This window comes from Populus nigra, chromosome 2 (assembly GCF_951802175.1).
Source record: "Populus nigra chromosome 2, ddPopNigr1.1, whole genome shotgun sequence".
Taxonomy (NCBI): Eukaryota; Viridiplantae; Streptophyta; class Magnoliopsida; order Malpighiales; family Salicaceae; genus Populus; species Populus nigra.
Window position 1 is genome coordinate 44,061,604 of NC_084853.1, and position 23,842 is coordinate 44,085,445.

The window sequence follows — 23,842 nt, forward strand, 5'->3', positions numbered from 1 at the left end:
TGATTAATAAAATTGAAATTGAAAAGGAAGAATATTTCTGGCGCCGTGTGAAACTTGAACAATATTCTGAAAATTTGTGGATGGTTTATACAAGGGCTAACTGAGTTCACGAGCTGCATATGACGAGTGCAGCTCGAAATACTCTAAGCGAGAGAGTCAGTCAGTAAACCATTGCTCTAACGTCTAAAAAAAGCTGCAAAGCATGGAAGCGTTACATTGCTTGACAAGTTGTAGTAAAGCGAAAGGTTCCTCTCCTTCAAAATGGAGTTAATTAAGGACCATTTAATTAATTAGGTTGCAAAATACATGCCATGCCATAATTAACGCCAAGTCTTGCAGGTGACCAGATGGCGTTGGCTCAAGCTATGGGCTAAACGGCAGGGTCCCAATCGAGCTTTGACTAGACCTACTTGGCTAATACGTTATCTGTATGGGTCAACATTTCATGGTTTCTTCAATGGTGGAAGCCGATTTAATACGACTAGTTGCATTACGATACCCCAATGTTGTCTGTCTGATCTTGAGTTCATTGTTTTCTCTAACAAAAGACAAGACAAAGGGATGCTTTAAATTAATTCGTAGGGTTATCAAATTGAGAAGAAGCCATTGCTTTGGTTAAATTGACCGCCTTTTTTATTTTTTATTTAATGATCTTTGTATTCTCATACATAAGCTTTGTTAGAAGATACATTTTAATTCTTAAGACACACAAAAGGCAAGAAAATCAAAGCCCAGTGAAAGTCTATCATGCATAATATAAAAGAACCTTGTGGGTAGGTTGCAAAACACATCAAACTCGTTATCTTCGGAGAGAAACAAAGTTGGGATCAAAGCAATTTGAAGTTGACACCATGCATGAGCTATGCTTGAGTTTTTTTCTTTTTCTTTTTTAATTTTATGGGATATATAGCTGTAAGCGAAAGAGGAGTTTGTGACCGCCAAGGATGCATCCAAATTACATGCAATTGTGTCGAGCATGGAGGGGAAAACCTCACATGCACCAAGGGAACTTTGAGTTTGATGTAAAGAAAAGCATGTGCCTTGCTAAATTGCAGGGCAAGCTTCTCCCATGGAGTACTTGACTTGATAATATTGCAAAGGACTGGACTGGAAAGGCGTTGCAATCTTGACTTGCATGGCTTGGGATGTGTGGGATGTTCACATTAGGCAAAAATATCTGTTTTTATCTTGCCAAAAACAGCTAATTTTAATGCTTAAAGTCAGATTCTCATTAACAAGATTAAAAGATACACTAATTAACATGCATCACCCTTTCACTTGTATTGTTGTGCTGTGATCTTGGCTTCGGGTTTACACGATGAAACAAATGGTTACAAAATAATTGACTAATATATTATATTAAAATTAATGTCAAGACCATGTGTCTAACTGTTTTTGTGTTTTTTTTTGTTTTTAATTAATTTGAATTTAGATTTTTTAAATTAATTAATCTACTAAATTCTTAAATAATTTAAGAATATATTTAGATGTTATTTTATTAAATATCATTTAATTTCGGTAGCTACACATTGATTCTATCGACATGACTTTTACCGACGGTCTCATGAACGATTAGTGTTCATAGGAATTAATTATGTTTAAGAATTAATTTGAGTCCAATTGAAGGATTTAATTAAGTGCAAGGACTTAATTATACTTTAAATGAGTCAAATTAATTTTATTTGGGGCTTAATTGAAGAAAAATTAAGTTTGGGAGCCTAATTTGAGCTTAATTGAGAAGATTGAAAGTTTAGGAGACCAAATTTAATTATTACCAAGTTAATTGATTGAAATTAGAGGCCAAATTGCAAGAAAATTGAAGTTTTGGGGTCAATTAGGGGTTAAATTGAAGAAATTGACAACCAAGGACCAATCTGCAAAAGGCGCCAAACTTTAGGGGGCTTAATTGACAAAAATCGGGGGTGAAATTGAAGAAATTAAAAGTTTGATGGTCAATTAGGGGTTAAATTAACAAAATTCGAGACCAAGGACCATATTGCAATAGGCGCGTAACTTTAGGGTTCCAATTGAAGTTCACCAGGGGCTTGATTGCATTAAATCCAAAGTTTAGGATCAATTAGGGGTTTGATTAAAAGAAATTGAAAACTAGAGGACTAAATTGAAAATCAGTTTAAATCCCTAACTCAACCTAAAACGGTGTCGTTTTGAGTTTAAAAAAAAAAAGGAAGGGGACCAGACGACGCGTCGTCTGGTCACTATTCATCATCTTCTTCTTTTACCCGGATAAAGCTGGTTCGGTAACCTACTTTGCATATGCATATAATGCACCTAACGCCCACCAAATTTAACCAAAATTGCACGAAAATTATCCTCTGCAGTTCCTCTACAGTGCCATGTGAATAGTTCAATCTGAATGACAACTCATCGGCGGCGGCGGCGACCTAAACATGCCAACTCATGCAGCTTTTTTTTACAGTTTTGACAGTGCACCATGCCTACTTTGAGCCAACGGTTGAGATCCTTCTCAAGTCCTAACAGAATCAAGAGTTGAAATTTACCTCGGTGTAGAAGCGATCACCCTCTTTTACTGCCTATAAATAGAGGCGAAGTTGATGACCTGAGAGAGGAGAAAATCAGGTTCAAAGCCAACTAAAAAACCAGCTTTTTTCCACTTTCTGCACATTTCTTCTCTTTCTCTCTCCACCGCGTCTTTAGCTGTTGAAGACCCCACATAAATCTTTCTCCTCCACCAACATACGACTACTAAGCCTCCCCACGAACCCAAATCCTCACCGGCGATAGGGGCAGCCATCGCGAGGTCTTCCCTCTCCCTCTGTGGATTTTCTTCTTCTATTTCTTCTTCTTTTTTTCCTCCGCCACAAGCAGCCAACACCGCCACCATTTCTTCCACCAGCACCTCCGCTAACTCCATGCCAGACCAGTGACAGCAACTCCTTTTCCTCCGCAAGGTTGCCTCCCACTTCACTCCGCCCGTCTACGGCTTCTGCAATCGTTTGGTTACATGCAGAACGTGAACAATAACTGTTCACGTTTCTGCAGAAATAATTAACATGGGAGGTGGGTCGGACCTGATTCGGCCCAGCTTATATGTATGGGTCGGGTTCGGCCCGCTCCAAAGAGAAAAAACTTCTTGGCCGAGGTCGGCCTAACCATTTTGGGCCATTATTAGCCCGCCTTTTCCTTGGGTTGCGCCTAGCCCATTTAATTAACATATAATATTATTTTATATATTATTTTTTAAAAAAAAACAAAAAAATCCAAAAAAAAACTTCAAAAATCCTTTGAAAAAAATTGTGATTTTCTCAAATATTTTTCTACCAATTTTGCATAATATTAGGTTGTCCATTTACACTGTAAAATACAAATCTGGTATTAAAATACCTGATTTTCTCCAAAATATTTCAAATATATATATATATATATCAAAACATTTTCAAAAAAAAAAATTGTTGCATACGACCAAATCTTAAAATTTTTCCAAGCCTTTTTTATTAAAAAAATAAAAAATTGCATCTTTTTCATGTTTTAAAAAATCCAAAAATGGATATCATAACCAGTTTATGATCATCCATTAGGGTTTGGCTAAAATATAAAAAATCTTTTTCTAATTTTTTAGGGTCCAGATGTAGACTTTACTATTTTTTGGTGTAAAATTACACGATAAAGTACACCATCAGGTATTAACGATACAAAGTGCAAATAGATTCAATGCTAAAATTCAGACTTTAGAACGGTTAGGATTTAACCCGATAAGATAGAGATTCCTTCATGAAAGGAGATCTGCCTTGAGTTTTAGAAAAGACCAATGAATAAAAACCCGACCCAGAAAAACAATCAAATAACAATGCAGCTTACCTTAGGTGGGGTGCACTGGGGGTAATGCGTCTTCCCCTTGCACAACCAGTCTCTTACCCACTCTCTCGCAAACCATAGGTTCCTAGTGACCATAATACTAGGTGGCAACTCTTAAACAATAATCATAATTTTATGATTAAATCTAAAAAACTCATTCTCAACACACAACACCTCACACAGGAGGGGCGACAAAAAGCCTCCGTCGTTGCCAGACGACGTCACGTCGGCGCTCGCGCACCTCGCGACAAACATAATAAAAAAAACTATTTAATTATATACTAATCCTGAACTTTCTAAACTATGCATCAATCATGAGTTTCGTTTCAATTTTTTTGAAAACTTGACTTTATTAAAACAATGACACTTCCATCGATAATTTCATCATCGATGTTATCATTTGGGCAAGCTTAACATTTGTAAATCTAAAATTATATTTGTTAATTGAAATTAATTTTTCAAAAATTATTAATTGTAATGTACAGTTTTAGTAGTGCATGAAAAGAAAATAAGCTTACATTGATTGGTCGGGCTTCCACTGGGCAAGGTATTTCCTAGACCCCGCTCTAAAGGGATCCCCCTTTGGCGTGGCGGCATTGCACTCGACAAACCCATGTCAAGAGAGGCCGATTGCGTCTTATGTTCTTGTTCATTGTCGATACCTAACAATCCATGGTCGTCAGAAGCGCTGCTAGAAGAATTAGTAGCGATCATGTCCATACGATGCACTACTAACTTCACTCTAAACATCTACACAAATTAAATGATTGAAAAGGGTAATAACATTTGTATTTTAAAAAAAATCTGGCAACACCTTTCCTATACGAGAAATTATCCAAAATTTATTTACCTGTAAATATACATAAATAATATGTTGCTAAAAATTAGATGATTTTATTTCCATTACTTACTATATTTTCAACATATTGATTTACCATAATATTCCTTCTAAATAGAGTGTATACCAAGATGGTTTATATAGCTTAGCATCTAGAAGTAAACTCAATAATATCAATATTTCTGTTGGTGTTTACCAAATAACATAACAAAAAACTATTTCATTGGTAAAGTTCATCACAATCTACCGACAGAAATTATTTAAAAAAATTAATGATATTAAGTCTAATTAGGTCTATAACTCGAGTTATAGGTTTAAAAATTAATTTAGATTAACTTGATCTAATAAAAAATGATATCATCTTTAAAAAAATTACTTCATATACATTAAATTTTGAGTTTATAATCAAAATTTCACTTATAAATAAAAATTAAATTTGCAACCTATGCATATTTTTTAAAAATATAAAAAAAATATTTAATACAACGCACAGCGAAAGCGTGGAACAATTACCCTAGTTCTCACTATTCATGATTATATTACTACACTAAGCCCCATTTGTTTAAAAAACAATCACATCAATAATTTCAAATGCGTTATTAGTATATTTTCAGTGATTGATAAACCATGCTAGCAAATAAATGGGTTCGGCTTGTTTTGGGCTCGAGCAACAACCACAATATCGCTATTGTATCACTTGCTCTTTTGTGTGTGTATATATATATATATAATTATAAATATCCGAGTCAGCTCCACTTCAACTCACTTACTGTGAAGATGGCCCATAAAAGAAGGACCCTCCATTAACATCGACAGCCGACACGCTAGCTAACAGGAAGAGTGGAATTTCAAGGCTCATACTAATACTCGTGATTGGCATGCCATGCACTATTTTTCAAGTTTCTAATAAGCTTGGCATCCAAGTCCTCCTCCCAAAGGTCTCGGTTTTGAGCCTTTTCCTTGTACAAAAAATCAAGCCGAGGTGGTTTCCGACCCCAGGTGGTGGTGAGCGTCTCTACAAACTGTTATAAGACCCAGCTTGTCCAATGAATTAATTCAATAACCTGCCGATTTAAAGCTTGGTCTGAATTAGTAAGAAAACCTAATATTTTTTTATAGAAAAATGATATTGCTTCAAACTTTTTTATTAAAAGAAAAGCGACTCAGATAAACTCAATACCATCTGCCTCGTAACTATTCTACAAGATAACAAATGAAATTTGTGTATTTACAAAAGGAAATGTATTAAACGTACATTATTCTAACCTCTCGATCTTTGCTAAGAAAAATAAGTGCTAACACCACTGTGTTTGTTTTTTTCCCCTCATTTCCTCCTACGAAATTTCCATCATAGACTATGCCTGGAAATACTACAAGACAATGGGCATGAGTTATGCCATTTATGGGATAATTTCAGTGCTGTTACTTGTAATAATCATTAGTATGAGATGAGATCAAGCAAAAGGTCATCAAGCAAAAGATCAAGCACCCCATTCTCAATTCCCAAAGCAAGCTCTTGTTGCTCTTCCTCAAACTTGCTCCACCCGCCTTCCCTGTCCATATCTCTGACATAAACCTCCCTTTTATCTAATTCCCATTCAACCCGCAAGCTGTCTTCTCCATTTATCCAAGCTTTTGCTTTTTTAAGCAATTCCACATCAATCCTCTGTTTAATATTCTCATACGTTCTTGTAGCCAATTCATCTCTAAAGAAGTCGAATAATAGGTCCATGTTGTCACTGCAACATTCTAGGCCAGTTTCTTTTACATGGTTCAATAGTTTCCATGCCCCTTCTTCGACTTCATGAATTTCTTCTTCTTCTTCTCCTTCAAAGTTCATGTTTGTCTCTCTAATTCCTTCAGGATCATCGTCGTCTTCTTCGTTGTCATCATCTTCTCCAGAGCTGATGTTTTCGTCTATTGACATCCAGTTGTCTAGGTTGACAAAGTCCAATTTGGTTAGACTCTCAAACCTTCGGATCTTTTCCATAATCTTTTCTCTAGTCCCTGCAATTAGGATTCATGAACGTGTTGTCAACACAATTAATGAAGTCACGCTTTTTTCTTAATTTAATGAACTAGCACAGCCTCATTTAATTGGTGCTTCTTGCAGTGCTAAAAAAATCTGCAATATATATCCAGTTGGTATTAATCAAGAAGGGAACATACTCTCCACAGTGGCAAGGCTTTGCTCAAAAGATGAGCTTGCATCTTCATCTTCTTCAAACTCAAATTCAGATACTGAAACAGGACTATGTAGTCGTTCCTCCTCATCCTCCTGTTGATTTGCATCAGTTTAAATCAGATCAATTTATCCAGTAAAAATAAGGATAAAATATATCATAGACAACATCACGGAGACATTGGAAGCACATTTCCAAACATATAAATCTTAAGCACGTACAGTGAACATTTATCTAACTTAAACAATAACGCAACATTGTTTTTCCATACAGCCCAGGTGATTAGATAAGAGATTAATCAGTACATAATCTCATATCTTGCCAAACCCATGTCCTGACAAGAAGCCATTAAACGTCCAATCACCAGAATAGATTAAAGCAATCAGGCCGTGTTACATGGGACCAACGCGTCTAGACCACAACTTTTAAAAGCATAATATTAAAAATATTTGTGGGTGCCCGACAACAGTGAAAGGCATTGGATGCATTAAGCATATCTTAGGAATTAGGATCCATTGCCCACATGTATATTATACATGGGAACCTACTGGTAAAATGTTCCTAGCAATTTTCCATATTGATAATGTTGATGAAATATTTTGATGCACCAGGATGTAAATCCTGCTATAGTTTCCCACCTAACCTTAGCCGACCTCTTACAAAATGGTGCCAATGTGCCCTTAAGGCCTTAACCATGTGATCTCATTGGGCAAAGGGACAAGGAGCAACTTCTCTTTTGTCCTGTGTGATCCTAACCCTAGATTACATGCACCTAGCTAAAAGCCAAACCAATGCCGTACAAGACAAACAGAGTCAACCACAAGTCACTAAAAGACACATTGTCACCGCTGATAAAAAAAAAATGTAGGACATCCAAGGATCCCTTAACAGCAGACACTCAAATTTTTTTAAAGATTCAACACACTATATATAATCTTACCTCGGGACCCACTTTTGCATTTGTTATTAACTCCAAAGAATCCTCGCCGACGCATGGTGAATTTTTTTTGCCCACTTCTATCTCCTTTTCACCACACTCATCCAAATTACCGTTCCAAGGTGGTAAATAATCTGAGGTAAAATCACTATCACACCAGCTTGACCCACTACGTGGAGTGGTCGATGTGGACCCGGTTGTGGTAGTGATGCAGTGATAGGGTGATGGTGGCAAGTCCGATGGCAGAGATTTCTCTTCGACAATGTCGCGAAATGATCTCCACCGTATAATGTCTTTTATAGTGACTGTTATTTTGACTTCATTTTCCTTGTTTTGACTCTTCTTTTTTGACAGTTTCCGAGAGAGACTCCTCGGTAAAATTGAGGGGGGCTTAACGGCGGTGAAATGGATGTTCTTGACGGCGTTAATCACGGCTTGGAATGCTGAGATTGTTGTTGAGGCTGCTGCTTTCGAACGACTTCTAAGTAGCTTATAAGTCGCAATATTATTGCTAGAATTAGCAATGCGTTTTGGGTTACGAAGATCGATTTCGATAAGGGTTTTCATAGTGGAATCGCATGGTTTTCTTGAAAACGATCTGAACCCACTTGAGGAACATGAATTTGAATCATCATCTATGAGAAAATCTTTAAGCAGTTGAGGCCTGTGCTCTATTGAAACATGGTTTCTTTGCTTAAAGTTTGTGCTTGAACATGAATTATAGAAAGAACCCATGTTTTGAAAAGCACAAGAGAACCAAAAGCAATGAGAAAGATAGACTACGGAGCTAGCTAGGTGGTGAGAACGAGAAGGGGGAGTTTAGCTAGAAATTAGAGTGAAGTGGAAATTGATTAGTGGAGGGAGAGTGTTTATAGAGGGAAAAACAAGAAAGAGAGAGGTAACTTCGAGTTGGGGATCTCCAGGTAAGAAGCTCGTGCGCGTGAGTAAGCTCATGTAATACTTTGATGAAAGTGACAAAAAAATGTAGAAGCGTGGATGCTTCTATTTTATGGGTTTTTTTTTTTTTTTTTTTTTTTTTTTTTTTTTTTTTTGAGGAGGAGGAGGGATATTAAAGGTATTAATTAAGGTATTTTTGGTGTGGTGTCCCCGGGGGGGGGTGTTTATTTGACTGGATTAGACAAATCACTTTTGTAGTCAAGATATTGTTTGTAGATGTAATAAGAATTATTTTTAAAAATATTTTTATTTAAAAAATATATTAAAATAATATTTTTAAAATTTATTTAATTTGAAATTAAAAATATTAAAATGTTTTAAAAGCACGGTCCTCACACCATAATTGTCAATATCGTATATTTCATGTTCTCTTCTCTTGTAGCTAGATATATTGCTAGCGTTATATCGTAGGTCGAGGATATTTATTTTACATAAAAGAAGTGTTACGTTAATTTAAATAATATGAAAAAAATAAAAATAAAAATAAATGATAAAAAAAGATAAAATAAATTATTCTTAGACCTATCTAAATTATCAAACAATTTAATACTAATTTAATAAAAAAACCATAAAAAGTAAAAACAAAAAGTAAAACTTTAAAAAAATAAACAAGACATCATCTTAAAAAGAGGAACTAAAAAAACTCAAACAAACCTCCTAAACTTATTCTAGTATAAAAAAGTTACAACTCGTTAAATTCAGTATCCGAGTTCAATTAAGAAACTTAACTATCAACTAATTATTTTTGAAGTATAAAATCATTAAAAAAATAGTAATAAAAAACCCTGCAAAAACAACAAAAACAGAAAAGCAACTAAGAGAATAAAGATAAAATTTGAGAGAAAAACACCTAATAAGAATGAAATTTGAAAAAAAAATAATCTCAAACAAAATAAATATAAATTAAAAGAATGGATACCAATTTTGAAATATTAAAAAAATCAAAGGGGATGAAATTAAAAAAGATTATAGAGGGCTAATCCAATAGAATCAAACCCAAAAAATAAAAATAAAAATAAAAATAAAGATTAAAATGCTAAAAAAAACAAGCAAATTCAGACGAGCCTTCTAAATCTGTTATAATCTCTAAAACTTGCAACTTGTGAAATTCTACACCTGGATTCAATCAAGAAACTTAACTTTCAATAAATTTATTTTTGAAGGATGAAAATGCAGAAAAAAAAACTTGCAAAAGAAAAGAAACAACAACAGAAAGAATATGGATAAAATTTGACAAAAAAAAACTAGAGAATTATGAAATTTGAAAAAAATTAATTAAAAATAATACCAAGCAAAATAAATTTCAATTAAAATAATTATGATCAAAATTGAAAGATTAAAAAATTAGAAGGGTGAAAATAAAAAACACGTGATTTGATAGATTATTTATAAATTAAAAAATAATAAGAGTGAAATAGAAAGAAAGTGTTGAGGGCTAGTTCAATATAATCAAACCTCAAAACAAAACAAAAGATTAAAAAAAATATTATTAGTTTATATATAAAAAAAAACCCAACAAACTAAATGAATCTCTTAGACTTGGAAAATTCAAGATACATCTATAGATAGACCAAGATATTTAATCTCACAAAACATGATATTTAGTTGGTTATACTAGCTAAATTTTGTTAATTAAAATAATTTTTTTATTTCATCATATGACATTTGAAATAGACATACACTAAATTAATTAAATAAAAAAAATATTACACAAGGCTACATATATTATAAATATTTTTTGAAAATAAATATTTTTTATTTTAAAAATTAAATTTATCCATACAAAAAATAAAAGAAATATGTGATCAATTGCTACAGTGAAACCCAGTCCTTTAATCCCATTCAAGCAGCAAAAAAAAAGAAAAGAAAAGAAAAAAAAGGATGGGTTATTCCTGGCCAAGCTATCATCACCTCTAATCAACTATTTGTACATGCTTTCAGCATTTCAAACATTTTACCTTCCATGCACTGCTGGTCTTACCACGTGACTGAACTCGGAAAAGTGGTCAGATGAACTGGTGGTGGGTCTGTAGCAGCTGACATGGAAATTGGCACAGACGTACAAGGTTACTGCAAGAGCTAGCAACAGTACTATGGCCTAGTTTGTAATGTTTTTCAGTACAAAACAGCCTTAAGAGTCTAAGACACGAGAAATCTCAAGATGGCAAGATTCTTTCAGATATGTGAATTGTCGATTTGCAGATATTGCCAGTCAAGAAGGATCCAGTGTAGTTAAATTGATTACTCGCAAGTGATGGAGTCTCTGTACTGAGTGTCGGCTCAACCCCTGTTCATCCCGACATCCTCGTCAACCACCCATTTTCCTCCACGTATCCAAGCCGGAGAAGGAGAGCCCAGCACGCATGCTTATTCCTGTGCTTACACTCTCGCTTGTCTCTGTCTCGTAAATTCTTTTAAAGGAAATGCGTGTACAGAAACCAGAAAGGCATGTATATAGCCAGCCGTCCAAAGGAGTTGCGTGACATGAATGCTTTGAATGGTTAATTTTTTTTCCCATCTGATGAACTAAATACATTTCCAATAAGATTTGAAGCATATCATCCATCTTCAATGCATAAGCTATAGATCCATCTATAGTTTCGAGTTAGTACCTTCACCAAGAACCCTTTTGATTTCTCTGCAAAGATGAAGTAAGAAAAGGAAGAAAAGAAAAGAAAGAGAACTGGACATTGGAAGAACGCCGGTGAGGGATGATCTCTATCTCGAAATTGGGCCTAAACATCCGACACCCCTTACATGTGGGCTAAACTAGTCATTCTTGGGCTGATTCTTTTTCGATTTGAGGTTACATTGGGCCTTCAAACCCAAGGGCGAGCCTGTTTCGCTCACATCTTAAACAAGCCCATGGATACAACAGGACACATTCTCAGTCCAGGGTTTGGTTATTGTGGAGATAAAAAAAAAGACTCAGTACAAATAAAAAAAAATGTGTTTAGTTTAAAAATTAAAGATATAAAAATAAATTTGTGTTTGAAAGAATTTTAAAGTGAATTTATGTATTTTTAAAATAGGAGATATAAAGATAATATGTCTTTAAGAATAATATTTTTTATTTTTAAAATATCACTATAAGAAACTTTCAATTTTAAAATTATTAAAAGAAGATATATAAAAATAAAAATAATTATTGTTATAATTTTAAAATCTAACTTGTAAGTCGATTCGTGACAAAGCTTGGGTTACTAGTTGAGGCTCGTGTCGTGGGTCAAATTAACTCAAGTTAGTGTAAGAATAAAAGTGTTTATTATCAAAGTTTTAAAACTCTATTTGAGGATTGATCCCGACAAACTTCGAGTTACAAGTTGGGTTAACTATTGACTCATGTCAACATAATGACAAAAATAATTATTATTGTAATTTTAAAACTTAGCTTGGGGGTTAATTCAGGGTAAGACTTGGATCACGTGTTAGGAGAATAAACAGGAGTTACCATAAAATAAAAATGATTATTATTATAATTTTAACACTTGATTTAGAGGTCAACCCGGGTCAAGACTCGAATCATAGATCAAGAGGATCAACTCGAGTTGACTTAAGTCAATGTAAAGATAAAAACTGTTATTATCATGGTTTTTAAACTTGACTCAAGGGTCAATCGAGGCTAGGCTAGGAAACGTCAACATAGGTAGACCCGAGTCAATGTATCTATAAAAATAATTTTTATTATAATTTTAAAACCCGATTCTGGAGTCAATTTGAGAATTGGTTTTAAAACTCGACTCGAGGGTCGACCGAGATAAGGCTAGGAAAGGTCAACATAGGTAGACCCAAGTCTATGTATCAATAAAAATATTTTTTATTATAATTTTAAAATTCAATTCTGGAATTGACTCGAGAATATATTTAAATCACGAGTTAAAAGGATGAACTCAACTGACTTAATTTTTTTTTATTAATAATTAAAGCAACAATGATTTGATTAATTTAAAAAAAGATAATATCAATTTTTTTTATTTATATTTTTAATTGGATCACATCAAGTAAATTATTACACTATTTTTTCTTAAATTTAGATAGTCCTAGCCCCATATTACCCGTTAAATCAATCATAATTTTATAATTAAAATATTATTAAATTTTATGAAAATAATTTTTTTGTTTGACAAGAATGTTTTAAGATAGAACAATAACCAAACGCCCCGACCGAACATTGACACATAACGGCACAAACAAAAAGTTGCTGAAACTACACCCTTTCCGTTTTCTCCTCTTCCTCCTCCAAAACATGCAACCTTAAGAAATGTCCACGCATTGTCTATTTAACGAAACCAAACTCCCAATTTTAGTATTTTTTTGCAACTACTTACACTATTAGTTAATAATTATGGGTGTGGGAGGCAAATTCTGGGATTTACTGAAACCCTACGCGCGACATGAAGGACCCGATTTCTTGAGAGAAAAGCGGGTCGCAGTGGATCTTTCTTATTGGATTGTCCAACATGAAACAGCTATCAAGGCAACCCATGTTCGGAAACCTCATCTTCGTCTCATTTTCTTCCGTACTATCAATCTCTTCTCCAAGGTTTGTGCTATTTTTAGAAACCCTTTTGAGTTTTTGAATGGAAATTGGGAAAAAGCTGGAGACTTTATAAGATATTTGTTTTTATTTGGCTGTAATGGGATAAAGTTTTTTTCTTTCCTTTTTATTTTTGCAGTTTGGAGCGCTTCCCGTATTTGTTGTTGATGGGACTCCGTCGCCATTGAAGTCTAAAGCAAGGATAGCGAGGTTTTTTCGGTTTTCGGGGGTTGATGTTTCGGGTTTGCCAGTGGCTGAAGGTGTGTCGGCGGAGAGGAACAAGACTTTTCTCAAATGCGTTCAAGAGTGTGTGGTTAGTTGTTGTTAATTTATAAATGCATGCTCCTTTTATATTCACCAGTGAACTTGCATTTTTTGTGGTATTGCTTGGATATATTTGGATTTGATTTTACTGCCACTTGGAGAATGTTAATTATTAATTGATTCCCTGAAGTGTTTTTTATAGGAACTGCTTGAACTGTTTGGGATGCCTGTTTTAAAGGCCAATGGTGAAGCTGAAGCACTGTGTGCTCAGTTAAATGCATGCTCCTTTTATATTCACTAGTGAACTTGCATTTTTTGTGGTATTGCTTGGATATATTTGGATTTGATTTTACTGCCACTTGGAGAATGTTAATTATTAATTGATTCCCTGAAGTGTTTTTTATAGGAACTGCTTGAACTGTTTGGGATGCCTGTTTTAAAGGCCAATGGTGAAGCTGAAGCACTGTGTGCTCAGTTAAATGCATGCTCCTTTTATATTCACTAGTGAACTTGCATTTTTTGTGGTATTGCTTGGATATATTTGGATTTGATTTTACTGCCACTTGGAGAATGTTAATTATTAATTGATTCCCTGAAGTGTTTTTTATAGGAACTGCTTGAACTGTTTGGGATGCCTGTTTTAAAGGCCAATGGTGAAGCTGAAGCACTGTGTGCTCAGTTAAATGCTGAAGGCCTCGTGGATGCGTGTATTACAGCTGATAGTGATGCTTTCCTTTTTGGGGCTAAGTGTGTGATAAAATGCGTCAAGCCTAATACCAAAGTAAGTTTTAGGTGTCCTGTACTTAGTTTTCTTATTATCCGTGAGTTTTAGGTAAATTTGGAAGAAGCTCAAATAATTTCTCAATTTCCTGCAATGCAGGGGATTGTTATAGATCTCTTTACTGTTCTGAATGTCATGGGAAATTGAAATTGCTTTCTTAAATGGCTCTTTACCAATTTTGAAACATGACTGACATTGTGCGCAGGAACCATTTGAATGCTACCATATATCAGATGTTGAAGCTGGTCTTGGGTTGAAGAGGAAACACTTGATAGCCATTTCCCTCTTGGTTGGCAATGATCATGATCTTAATGGTGTGCAAGGGATTGGGCTTGAGAAGGCTCTTCGTTTTGTCCAAAGTTTCAGTGAAGATGAGATATTGAATCAGTTTGCCTCTATTCCTGTCTCCAATTCAGTTGTTGTTGTTGTTGTTGTTGTTGTTGTTATGTACTTGAAAATAATGCTCAGTGATAATGTGGTATTGAGCTGAGATCCAACTTGTGCTCTATGCAGGTTACATGAAATCAGCAACGGGAACTCTCCTTCACTTCAAATTGTTTCAAAAGTTGTAGATGAAATAATTCTTTGTCCAGATGAAAGCCCAGCAAGGTCGAAAACTTCTCATTGCTCCTTCTGTGGGCATCCAGGCAGCAAAAGAGCACATTTCAAGTCATCTTGTGAATATTGTGGGACTAGTACCAGTCAGGGTTGCACAAGAAAGGCAGAGGGTTTTAAGTGTAATTGCTCCTCCTGTAATAAGGTGTATTTTTACTGTTCTGTTGAGTTTTTTCTTTAGTTGTATTATGGATTAATCATGCCATCATTAAAAGTGTTTGACTGGCAGGATCGAAAAGAAAAGGAGCAGCAAAAGCATGAAAATTGGCACATAAAAGTTTGCAACAAGATATCCACGGAGCCAAACTTTCCAAATGATGATATTATTCGAATGTATTTGTGCAACAAACATGGAAACTTTACTGGTATTGGCAGCATGATGAGGATTGCATGTAATATAAATAAAGTTATATCAAGTTTTGTTAACTGAGATGATCTTCTAGTCTAAACTATCTCGCGAGGTTTCTTTGTTCCATTTTGAGTTTCTTTTTCAAAATTATATATATTCCGCCTTGGAACATTGCAGAAAGCTTTTTTTTCCCCTTGGACTAGGGCTGGTGTTAGATGTAGGGGTAGGGTGTATATTTGTAGCTTCTTCTTACTTTTTGAAGCTTTGACTGTGAGCAGTCGTCTGTCTTATCCTTGTTTATTTTTTTTGAAATGCACATCATTTTACTGTTTTCTGGTCCCTTATTAAGCCCGGAATTATTTCTTGTATAGCTGGCGATGGCTTGTGTGTATCATGGAGATGCCCAGACACTGAAATACTAGTTGATTTCTTGGATTTTCATCAGCATTGGGAACCATCTTATGTTCGACAGAGAATGCTTCCCATGTTGTCCACCATATATTTGAGAGAAATGGCTGTCAAGCCTGAGAAAACTATGTTGTATGGGCAGTATGTATTTGATTCTATTCAGCGTGTGAAAATAAGATATGGATACCAATCTTATGTGATCAGGTGGAGAAAAGTGACAAGTACAGCAGGCAGTATTGTCCGTACCAACTCTGTTGAAGAGTCTGACAAGCCTCAAGAAGAGATCGTTGAAATTGATGAATTCATTGATCATTTGGATGAGGATACTGCCCCCCAGATTCATATTGATGATGAGTGTTGCTTCCTGTTGACAGATGAAAATATGGAGCTTATTCGTGGTGCTTTTCCAGAAGAAGTTGAAAGATTTTGGCATGAGAAGGTATGATCTCCTTTCCATTCTTCACGTTATCATTTTGTCTAATTGCTGTTTATATATAAAATCATGGATATCCTATTTTCTTGTTTTCCTTTGTGATTTAGCAAATTTGAATTAATAATATAGAAGCATCAAGCACGTATCAAAATGTAATTAGCATAAATTAATATCCAAAGATTAGTTCTTATATAGGAATCTCTAAGTACATGGAGTTGATGGCCTAAGGAGAGAAGCAAGAAGGAATTGGAGAATTGGTTTTATGTGCTCTTTGATCCTGGTTTCTGTTTTGTATGAGCTTAATAGCTTTTAAGAAATTGCACCATAGCCCATGCTTCATTAGGCCAAGATGCGGAATAGTGCAAATGGGAATGTCAAATGAACGAGTGACAAGATAAGAACTAGTTTATTCGGAGGTGATTGTATACATGAGAGGTTATGGGATACAAAAAGTAGAAAAAATTGAAGATGGGTTTTCTGTATGGATGAAGGATAGCAAAACAAGGATGTTAGTTTCAGTTGAAAAGTTAATGTGCTTAATGGTGGCCTGAGTTAATCAGGGGTGCTCAGTCCTTTTCTTCATGTTCTTTATGGTAAAACTTGAGGACTTTAGGTCGTTGAAGTTGTTTAGTTTGTTATCATGCTGCCTGTTTTACATGTATATAAGGATATTGGAAATGAGAGAGTCTATGGGCCTGCCAGATTATTTACTTTTGTGGTTGAAAATTGGCAGGAACTGAAAGCATCGAAAAGAAGAAAGGGTTCAGGCTTTAAAAATGAAGGGTCCAGTGAAAAGTCAGAATCACCAAAGTCAAAACGTGTCCAACTTAGATTAACAGAATTTTACCGCTCTGCTAAGGTAGCAGCAATTCACGCAAAACAAGGAGATCTAGCCAATAATTCTGAAAATCAAGAGGATGGGCCATCAAAAGGGAAGAACAAGGTTTCAAGTTCAAACCTTCCAAAGTCTGTGAGACGCCGCCTTCTGTTTGAGTAGGACATTTACAGACTTTAGATATGAAGATGTAAATAAACTTTTAGCTTCAGGACCATTATTGTGGATAAGTGGAGTTTTTTTGTACGTGAAAGAAAAGTACACTTTTTTGTGAATTGTAGAGAAGCCAGCCTTTTCTCTTTGTTGAAAATGCAGCCTTTTATTTTTGCAATCTGTTTATACAGGGTTGCTTTGGTTCACCTTCGCAGCTAAACAATTTTTAACAGTTTCACATTTTAACTACAGAATAACCAATTCCAGGCTCTAAATATAATGTTTTACAGAACAAATTGTTAAAATATGGGAAACACGAGTGTCAATTGGGTAATCAACCAATACTTTATAATAGTGGCTGCTTTTCTCGGACCGAATCCATTCTTAGATCAGTATTTTCTTGAACACTTCACCTGCACTATCAGACACCTAATTTCCATGTTATCTCGCATCAATTACTATAAATATCATATCGTACTCCTTATCTAGTGTTTGGTTGTTTCATTCACCCATACTCTCGTTGCCAAGTACGTTCTGTATGCCCTTTAAGAAATTTCTTTTGTGGTGTTACTCGAACATAGACAAACAAGAACCAGGATATCAAGGAAGTGAATAGTCGTTACTGATTTCCAATGGATCTGAATTCTTCCAAAATAGCATTTAAACTTGATTGGTTAATATTTTTTATGAAGCACGAGCTTGTTCAATCATAGTAGGAAATAAAATGAATGAAAAAATTGTTAATATAGGTTTTAATTAACACCTAATTCTTTTATCTCGACGCTATATATACTGGCCTCAACTTGAATGTTAGAATCATCTTTAGGCATGGTTTATATTTATTTTGCACTCAAGATGTAATAAAACATTAGTTTTTAATTATCTTTTAGATAATTATTTAAAAATATAATTTATGTTTACAGACATTTCAGACCGAGTATTCAATTGTTCAAACTTGTTCATAATAAAATTTGCAAAATTTGGCTTGTTTGTATGATGAGTATTTTATTAGATTGAACTCAAGTCGAACTTGATAACTTTGGTCTATTAGCATTATGAGATATTGAATAAGCTTTTAAACACCCCTTTTTTTATTCTGTCCCCTATATTGCGAAGTAAAGCATTGGTTATTATCCCAAAACCATTGAGTTGAACTTGTCTACGAGTGAGTCCTGTCATTACATGCATAAAGGTCCCTTGTCTGGTACGAATTGGTGTTAGATTTCACAAGTGTATTTAGGTAACAATAGTAGTTAATTGGTCTCACATTTCACAAGTGTATTTAGGTAACAATAGTAGTTTATTCAGTTAAGGTATATCTGTGCTTTATAAAATTTTATGCACAAGGGTTTTCATATGTATTCAAATATGGAACATTGTGCACTAAGGAAACTCAACAAGTGACCTGGAGTTTTGGAGTTCTGTATATATGGAAGTCTTGGGGGGGTAATGGAAAGCTAATTAAACTGTGTTGACTAACATCGATTTTCAATTGGCAGTTAGGCTAGTGTTGCCATTTTAGAATGCTATGCATATCTTCTCAAGTGATTGTCAAAATTTTTCCTTGACCTTTTTATTTGCTACAGATGAGCTTAAATTCCAGATACGCTTTAATTGTTTTCTTGAGTGAATTAATGAGGTGCTTTCTGATTTGGATTTGACAACGGAGCATTGTCGGGGGAATGCTTTTGGATAAGTATCTGAACTTGTGGGACACAAGTGATTTTGTCCGTCCATAATGTGGACTCCACATACCGTGAACGGACAGGATAATCTCACTTGTGTGGAGAACTGTACAAATCTTTTTCCTCAACTATAAACACAAAAAACAAGCTCAATAAGATTCTGTCTTTGGGTAGCTACCATATGTGCTTGATCATTGGTTATGTATAGGCACCTCAAAATAAAAGCACAAGCATCTCTATCTGAGTATCTCTGTGTGTGCCTGTCAATTACCTCTCTCTCTCTCTTGGACTTGATTATTGGTTATATATAGGCACCTCAATAAAAGCACACATCCTATATTTACAGCCCAAGCATCTCTTTCTGAGTCTCTGTGTGTGTGTGTGTCTAATCATCTCTCTCTCTCTCTCCGAAGTTTTGTTCCAAACATGACTAGTGAGCGGGTTCTCTCAGTTGAAGTTACAGAAAATAATGCTGGCTCATTTCCTATAGGTGTTCGAATCTTGGTTGTGGAAAGTGATCCCACATGCCTCAGAATTGTGTCAAAAATGCTTCAGGCATTTGGATATGAAGGTATGTACTGGAGATTAGTCAGTTCCTTTTATATCCATTTCTGTTAGAATCTTAAACTATTATCATTTTATTATCACAAATAATCATTTTATCAGCACCCTTGAGCGCTAGATACGATATTGATTTACCATGTCGTTATACTTGCCTTTAGCATTTAGGAATACGGTGGAGGGATGGGATGCATCTCGCAGTGAAGGTTTTGTTAACGCCGTGTTCTCAACTGGGCCCTATGTTCAATATTAAGTATGCTCCGTAGTGACTTGTACAAGATGAGAGAGAAAAAAAAGGGTTTGTTGTGTGGGGGGGGTGGGAGTGTTGGGGTTGTTGCAGGTAATCCCTTTCTCAGATTCCGGGTAGAGTTTGTAACCCCTTAAAATGACATGTTTCCTAACAACTTGATAGTTTTGGATCCGTATTCCTGCTTTGGAAAAGACTATTAAGAGCAAAATCTGGAGTTTTTGGATTTGTATTCCTGCTTTGGAAAAGACTATTAAGAGCAAAATCTGGTATTTTCTGTTTAAACTAATACGCTCCATTTTGGTCTAAAAAAGTTAAACGAACCTTTACCAGCTCCAGCCACATGGCTTTTAGGTATTGAAGAGCGCTTAGCTTGTCTTCTTGCGATGGAATGGTCAAATTCAAGTATCGGATACTTTTTTTTTTGATAAATCGTATACTGAAATCTTGTTATACTGCTGTGCTTGTAGTCACAACTGCTACACGAGCCACTGATGCATTGCACATTTTAAGGGAGAAAGAAGATGAAATTAACCTGATTTTGACAGAAACTCACTTGCCTGATATGGATCAACACGAGATCCTTGAGACTCTGGGAGAATTGTCTTCTTTACCTGTTGTTGGTAAGTAGCCTCTTTGATTCAACCTCAGCAATCATTCTTATTCCTTCAGATGCATGTTATTTAGTTAAAAAACTTTTAAGATTTGATTTTGGTTGTTTTATTCCTATTGCAGTTTTTTCAGCTGATAACAATGAGAGCGCCATGATAGGCTGCCTGTATAAAGGGGCTGCACTTTATCTTATGAAGCCAATCATCAAGAACGATGTGAAAAACCTTTGGCAGTTAACATATAGAACGAAAATAAAGACAGCTGTATCTGGCAAAGGATCAAACAGCTTTCATGGGGGGTCATCAGAGGAGAAGGCTTCAAGTGTGACTGTAGGGAACCCATCAAGTACCATGGGGATGACTGATCAAAAGGGAAAAAGAAAGGAGCTAGAAGAGATGGACAATGATGATGAAGATAATAACAATTTAACCGTTCCAAAGAAGCGAAAGCTTGTTTGGACTAATGAGCTGCATAACAGATTCTTGCAAGCTATCAGGATATTAGGCATTGATGGTAAAAGATTCTTGACAAGTTGCATAATAACTTTTTTATGTTGCTATCTTTTCTGTTGATAAAATGGTCCATTATCCGTTAGATCTCATTATCAATGCAGGTGCCCATCCAAAGAAAATACTTCAGCACATGAATGTCCCAGGGCTAAAGAAAGAAAATGTTTCAAGCCATTTACAGGTTTGTTCTCTAGAAAACTGTGAATGTGTCCATCTTATTGGTTGAGTACTAGGCATGTGTATGTTGTGAGCAATATTTGAAGCTTAATATTTCAAACATGAGTAATAATTGGCCCAAGGAAGCATATTTTTCATCTATTTTTCTGTGGGATATCTGCAAAACACAATAGTAATGTTGATTTTCTAGAATAATTGAACAATATTATGTTGCCATCCTTGTGCATTGCGGGATTAAGAAATGGCATCATTTGCTTCTAGCCACCACTACAAAAAAAAAAAATAAAAAATCCTGAGGTGACTTTGAATTTTATGTTTTCAGAAATATCGTCTTTACTTGAAGCGGGAACAAGATGCAATGCTGAAGACCATGATTCGAGATTGCCATCCTTCATCAACTTTTAATCTACAAGGAGGGTTCTCCCAATACACAAACTCTCAATTCTTCATGACAGCATCTCAATCAGAATACGGAAACAATTTCCAGAATAATCTCTGCAGTCCCATGTCTGTGCATTCCCTTGGTTCTGTGCATTCTCCTTCACATGTGAAGTCAAACTATAATGGCATATTGATTCCTAACTATGGGCAAGTGGCTTCACAAAGCAAACAGCTATACCCGTCTTACCCCAATTCCAATCATACTGAAATTAGGACTCCTACTGATGGGAACTTTTCAAGGTTTGGTCAGAAGGGAAATCATAGCGTGGAAGACCATCTCAATCAAGGAACCACTCTCTCCAATATCGGAACTCATGGCCCAACATTCCTGGGCAACTCTCAGCAGCAGGTTCAGTTTCCATTGCTACAGCCTCAACCACTGCCAGAGAAGGAAGATGAATCTGACATTCTCGATATTGCAACAGTGGAAGAGCTTGAGTTGTTGGTGATGGAAAAAGAGTTCCTTGAAGATCCTAATAATGATCTCTGGTAGGTTAATGATTTTTGTGTGCTGCTTTTTAAATGCTTGCTTCATGCATTAAGTTGCTGTAGGGTAATTACAATTCTATTTGCTTGTATTTCTAGTCACTTTTATTTTTCTACTTATAAACCATTTTTGAATGCTTCCAACAAGGCTTTGAAGTGGCCCTCGACTCCAAAGTTGGCTTTGGTGCTTTATAACATGGAGAGCAAGATCCCTGAAAACTTTGAATCTGGTCACGGGTGACTGGCGATGCAGCAGACACCGGCGAACGGGTTTCAATTGTTGGAGACTTTATCTGAATTTGACTGTTTGCTGAGGCATTTAGTTTTACAGTTAATAGTCTGTTAAAATACAGTTATCTGGTTGCTTTTTCCTTGTTTGCAATGCCAATAAATTAATAACTGTCTGTTGTTATTTTGTTGCTCCTTTCCTGTTTGCAATGTCATAAACTAATCTCTCTGTTTGGCGAATTTTTTTTTATAAAATAACTGGATATTAGTAGCCTTTTTATGGTGTGGTTCAGAGAATGAAATGCTACCTCTTTATGACAACTGGTGCTACTTCATGTTCCTAGAGTTCATAGAACAGAAGAGGATGATTGGATTTTTTTCACTCTATTCCTTTCAATGTAATTGTTAAATACTACATATTTTAAGAAAGAAATTTTCCAAGAAAAAAAAATGGAATCATGCCTGTTTCAATGGTTTCAAAACTCCCATGACATAAGGATTATTAAACACCACCTCAAATGATACACTGGCAAAAAGGCCTGTGCCTGTGCCTGTGCCTGTGCCTGTGGAATTTCTCAAAGCGAAGTGGAGTGAAATCACTCCACTCAAAAAACATGTGCCTGCCAGGACAATCAAATGCTGGATCACCAATCTCAAAAGGATTACCATTTTGAGATTACAATTTATATGGTTCGCAATTAATTGGCGTTGAAGCAAATTACATAACTTGGATGCATCGAAGACAAATTTGGTAACAAGCATATCTGTAACCCAGAGTACACTTTTGACCAGATAAACTAAATTTCCCTTGTCCCAATTGCAATTTGTATGCCTTACTGCCACGCAATTTATACACACATGGGTGCAAGTTTTTTTCCAGGCTATAAAATTCAAAATTTTAACCATAAAAATTATTAGAAAATAATATAAAACATTAGTTATTTAATATAATATTAGAGTTTTACTGACCAAATAATTACAAAATTAAATCCTATTATCTCATTTTCTTTTATAAATAAAAATTAATTAATAATATAAAATAATGCGATTATGTACAAGTTTTAATATTAATTTTAAAAAATTAATCGTGTCAAAAAAAATATAAATTATATATTAGAACACACATTTTTTAGTCTAAATATTTATTTGGTAAAATCTAGCATTGTATCAAAATGTAAGTCGATTCCTATATATGCGCGTTGGATTAGCCTTAACAATTTTTTCAAGCATGGATAATATAATCTCCAGGCCCGTTAAACCAATGAAACCCCAAAACTTTCCTTAAGAATTCAATATTCTGGTTGTGAATAATGATCCCACATGCCATAGTATTGTGACTGGGATACTTCAAGAATGCAACATGCAAGTACGAAGGTAATACTTCTGTGATTCCTTGTTTTGTATTTGGTGCTATGATCACGAGTTCTTCGAGATAACAGTTTTTTCATTTTCATTTCTTTCCCAGTTGTCCGTTATGAAAAGGCAGCTGATTCTCTAGGGTTCATTCAGAAGAGAAAAGGAAGACTTGACCTTGCAGTAACAGAAGTCCATGTCCCACAGGTCACAGGTGGACAGAGTTGAGCTTCTTAAGAACATTCAGCAATTGAGACCGCCTGTTATCTGTTAGTGTTTTTGCCACCAATTTGTTTACCCTTATTTGTTTCTCATTTCTTTTCGATCTGGTTTTCTACCCCTTAGTTTCTTGCTTCATTTTTTTTTTGTTTTCTTTCTTCTCTGTTCTTTCAGACTTCGGCTCATGAAACACAGACTAC

The 23,842-nt window shown here is 35.1% G+C and overlaps 3 protein-coding genes across 6 annotated transcripts; 2 read left to right on the top strand and 1 right to left on the bottom strand.

The window, feature by feature from the left end:
* Positions 1-5,879: 5,879 nt before the first annotated feature.
* Positions 5,880-8,745, bottom strand: LOC133681988 (uncharacterized). The gene is made up of 3 exons (XM_062105206.1): positions 7,796-8,745; positions 6,842-6,950; positions 5,880-6,679 (listed from the first exon to the last, which is right to left on the bottom strand). Exons 1-3 carry the CDS (start codon positions 8,525-8,527, stop codon positions 6,111-6,113), a joined length of 1,410 nt encoding a protein of 469 aa, XP_061961190.1. The 5' UTR covers positions 8,528-8,745; the 3' UTR covers positions 5,880-6,110.
* A 4,174-nt stretch (positions 8,746-12,919) lies between these two features.
* Positions 12,920-17,281, top strand: LOC133682607 (flap endonuclease GEN-like 1). 3 transcript variants are annotated; one of them, XM_062106019.1, is made up of 8 exons: positions 12,920-13,292; positions 13,426-13,599; positions 14,161-14,331; positions 14,537-14,718; positions 14,845-15,091; positions 15,176-15,338; positions 15,667-16,142; positions 16,870-17,281. In XM_062106019.1, the coding sequence occupies exons 1-8, from the start codon at positions 13,095-13,097 to the stop codon at positions 17,131-17,133; spliced, it is 1,875 nt and encodes a 624-aa protein (XP_061962003.1). In that variant the 5' UTR covers positions 12,920-13,094; the 3' UTR covers positions 17,134-17,281. The 3 variants fall into 3 exon arrangements, with proteins under 3 accessions (XP_061962003.1, XP_061962004.1, XP_061962005.1); XM_062106020.1 differs by having other exon boundaries at positions 15,176-15,311; XM_062106021.1 differs by lacking the exons at positions 12,920-13,292; positions 13,426-13,599 and adding an exon at positions 14,015-14,074.
* Positions 17,282-18,331: 1,050 nt separating this feature from the next.
* LOC133682608 (two-component response regulator ARR14-like) lies at positions 18,332-22,310 on the top strand. Of its 2 annotated transcripts, XM_062106023.1 has the most exons (6): positions 18,338-19,380; positions 20,088-20,240; positions 20,353-20,742; positions 20,843-20,919; positions 21,238-21,845; positions 21,991-22,310. In XM_062106023.1, the coding sequence occupies exons 1-6, from the start codon at positions 19,236-19,238 to the stop codon at positions 21,995-21,997; spliced, it is 1,380 nt and encodes a 459-aa protein (XP_061962007.1). In that variant the 5' UTR covers positions 18,338-19,235; the 3' UTR covers positions 21,998-22,310. The 2 variants fall into 2 exon arrangements, with proteins under 2 accessions (XP_061962008.1, XP_061962007.1); XM_062106024.1 differs by lacking the exon at positions 21,991-22,310 and having other exon boundaries at positions 18,332-19,380; positions 21,238-21,849.
* The last annotated feature ends 1,532 nt before the right edge of the window (positions 22,311-23,842 follow it).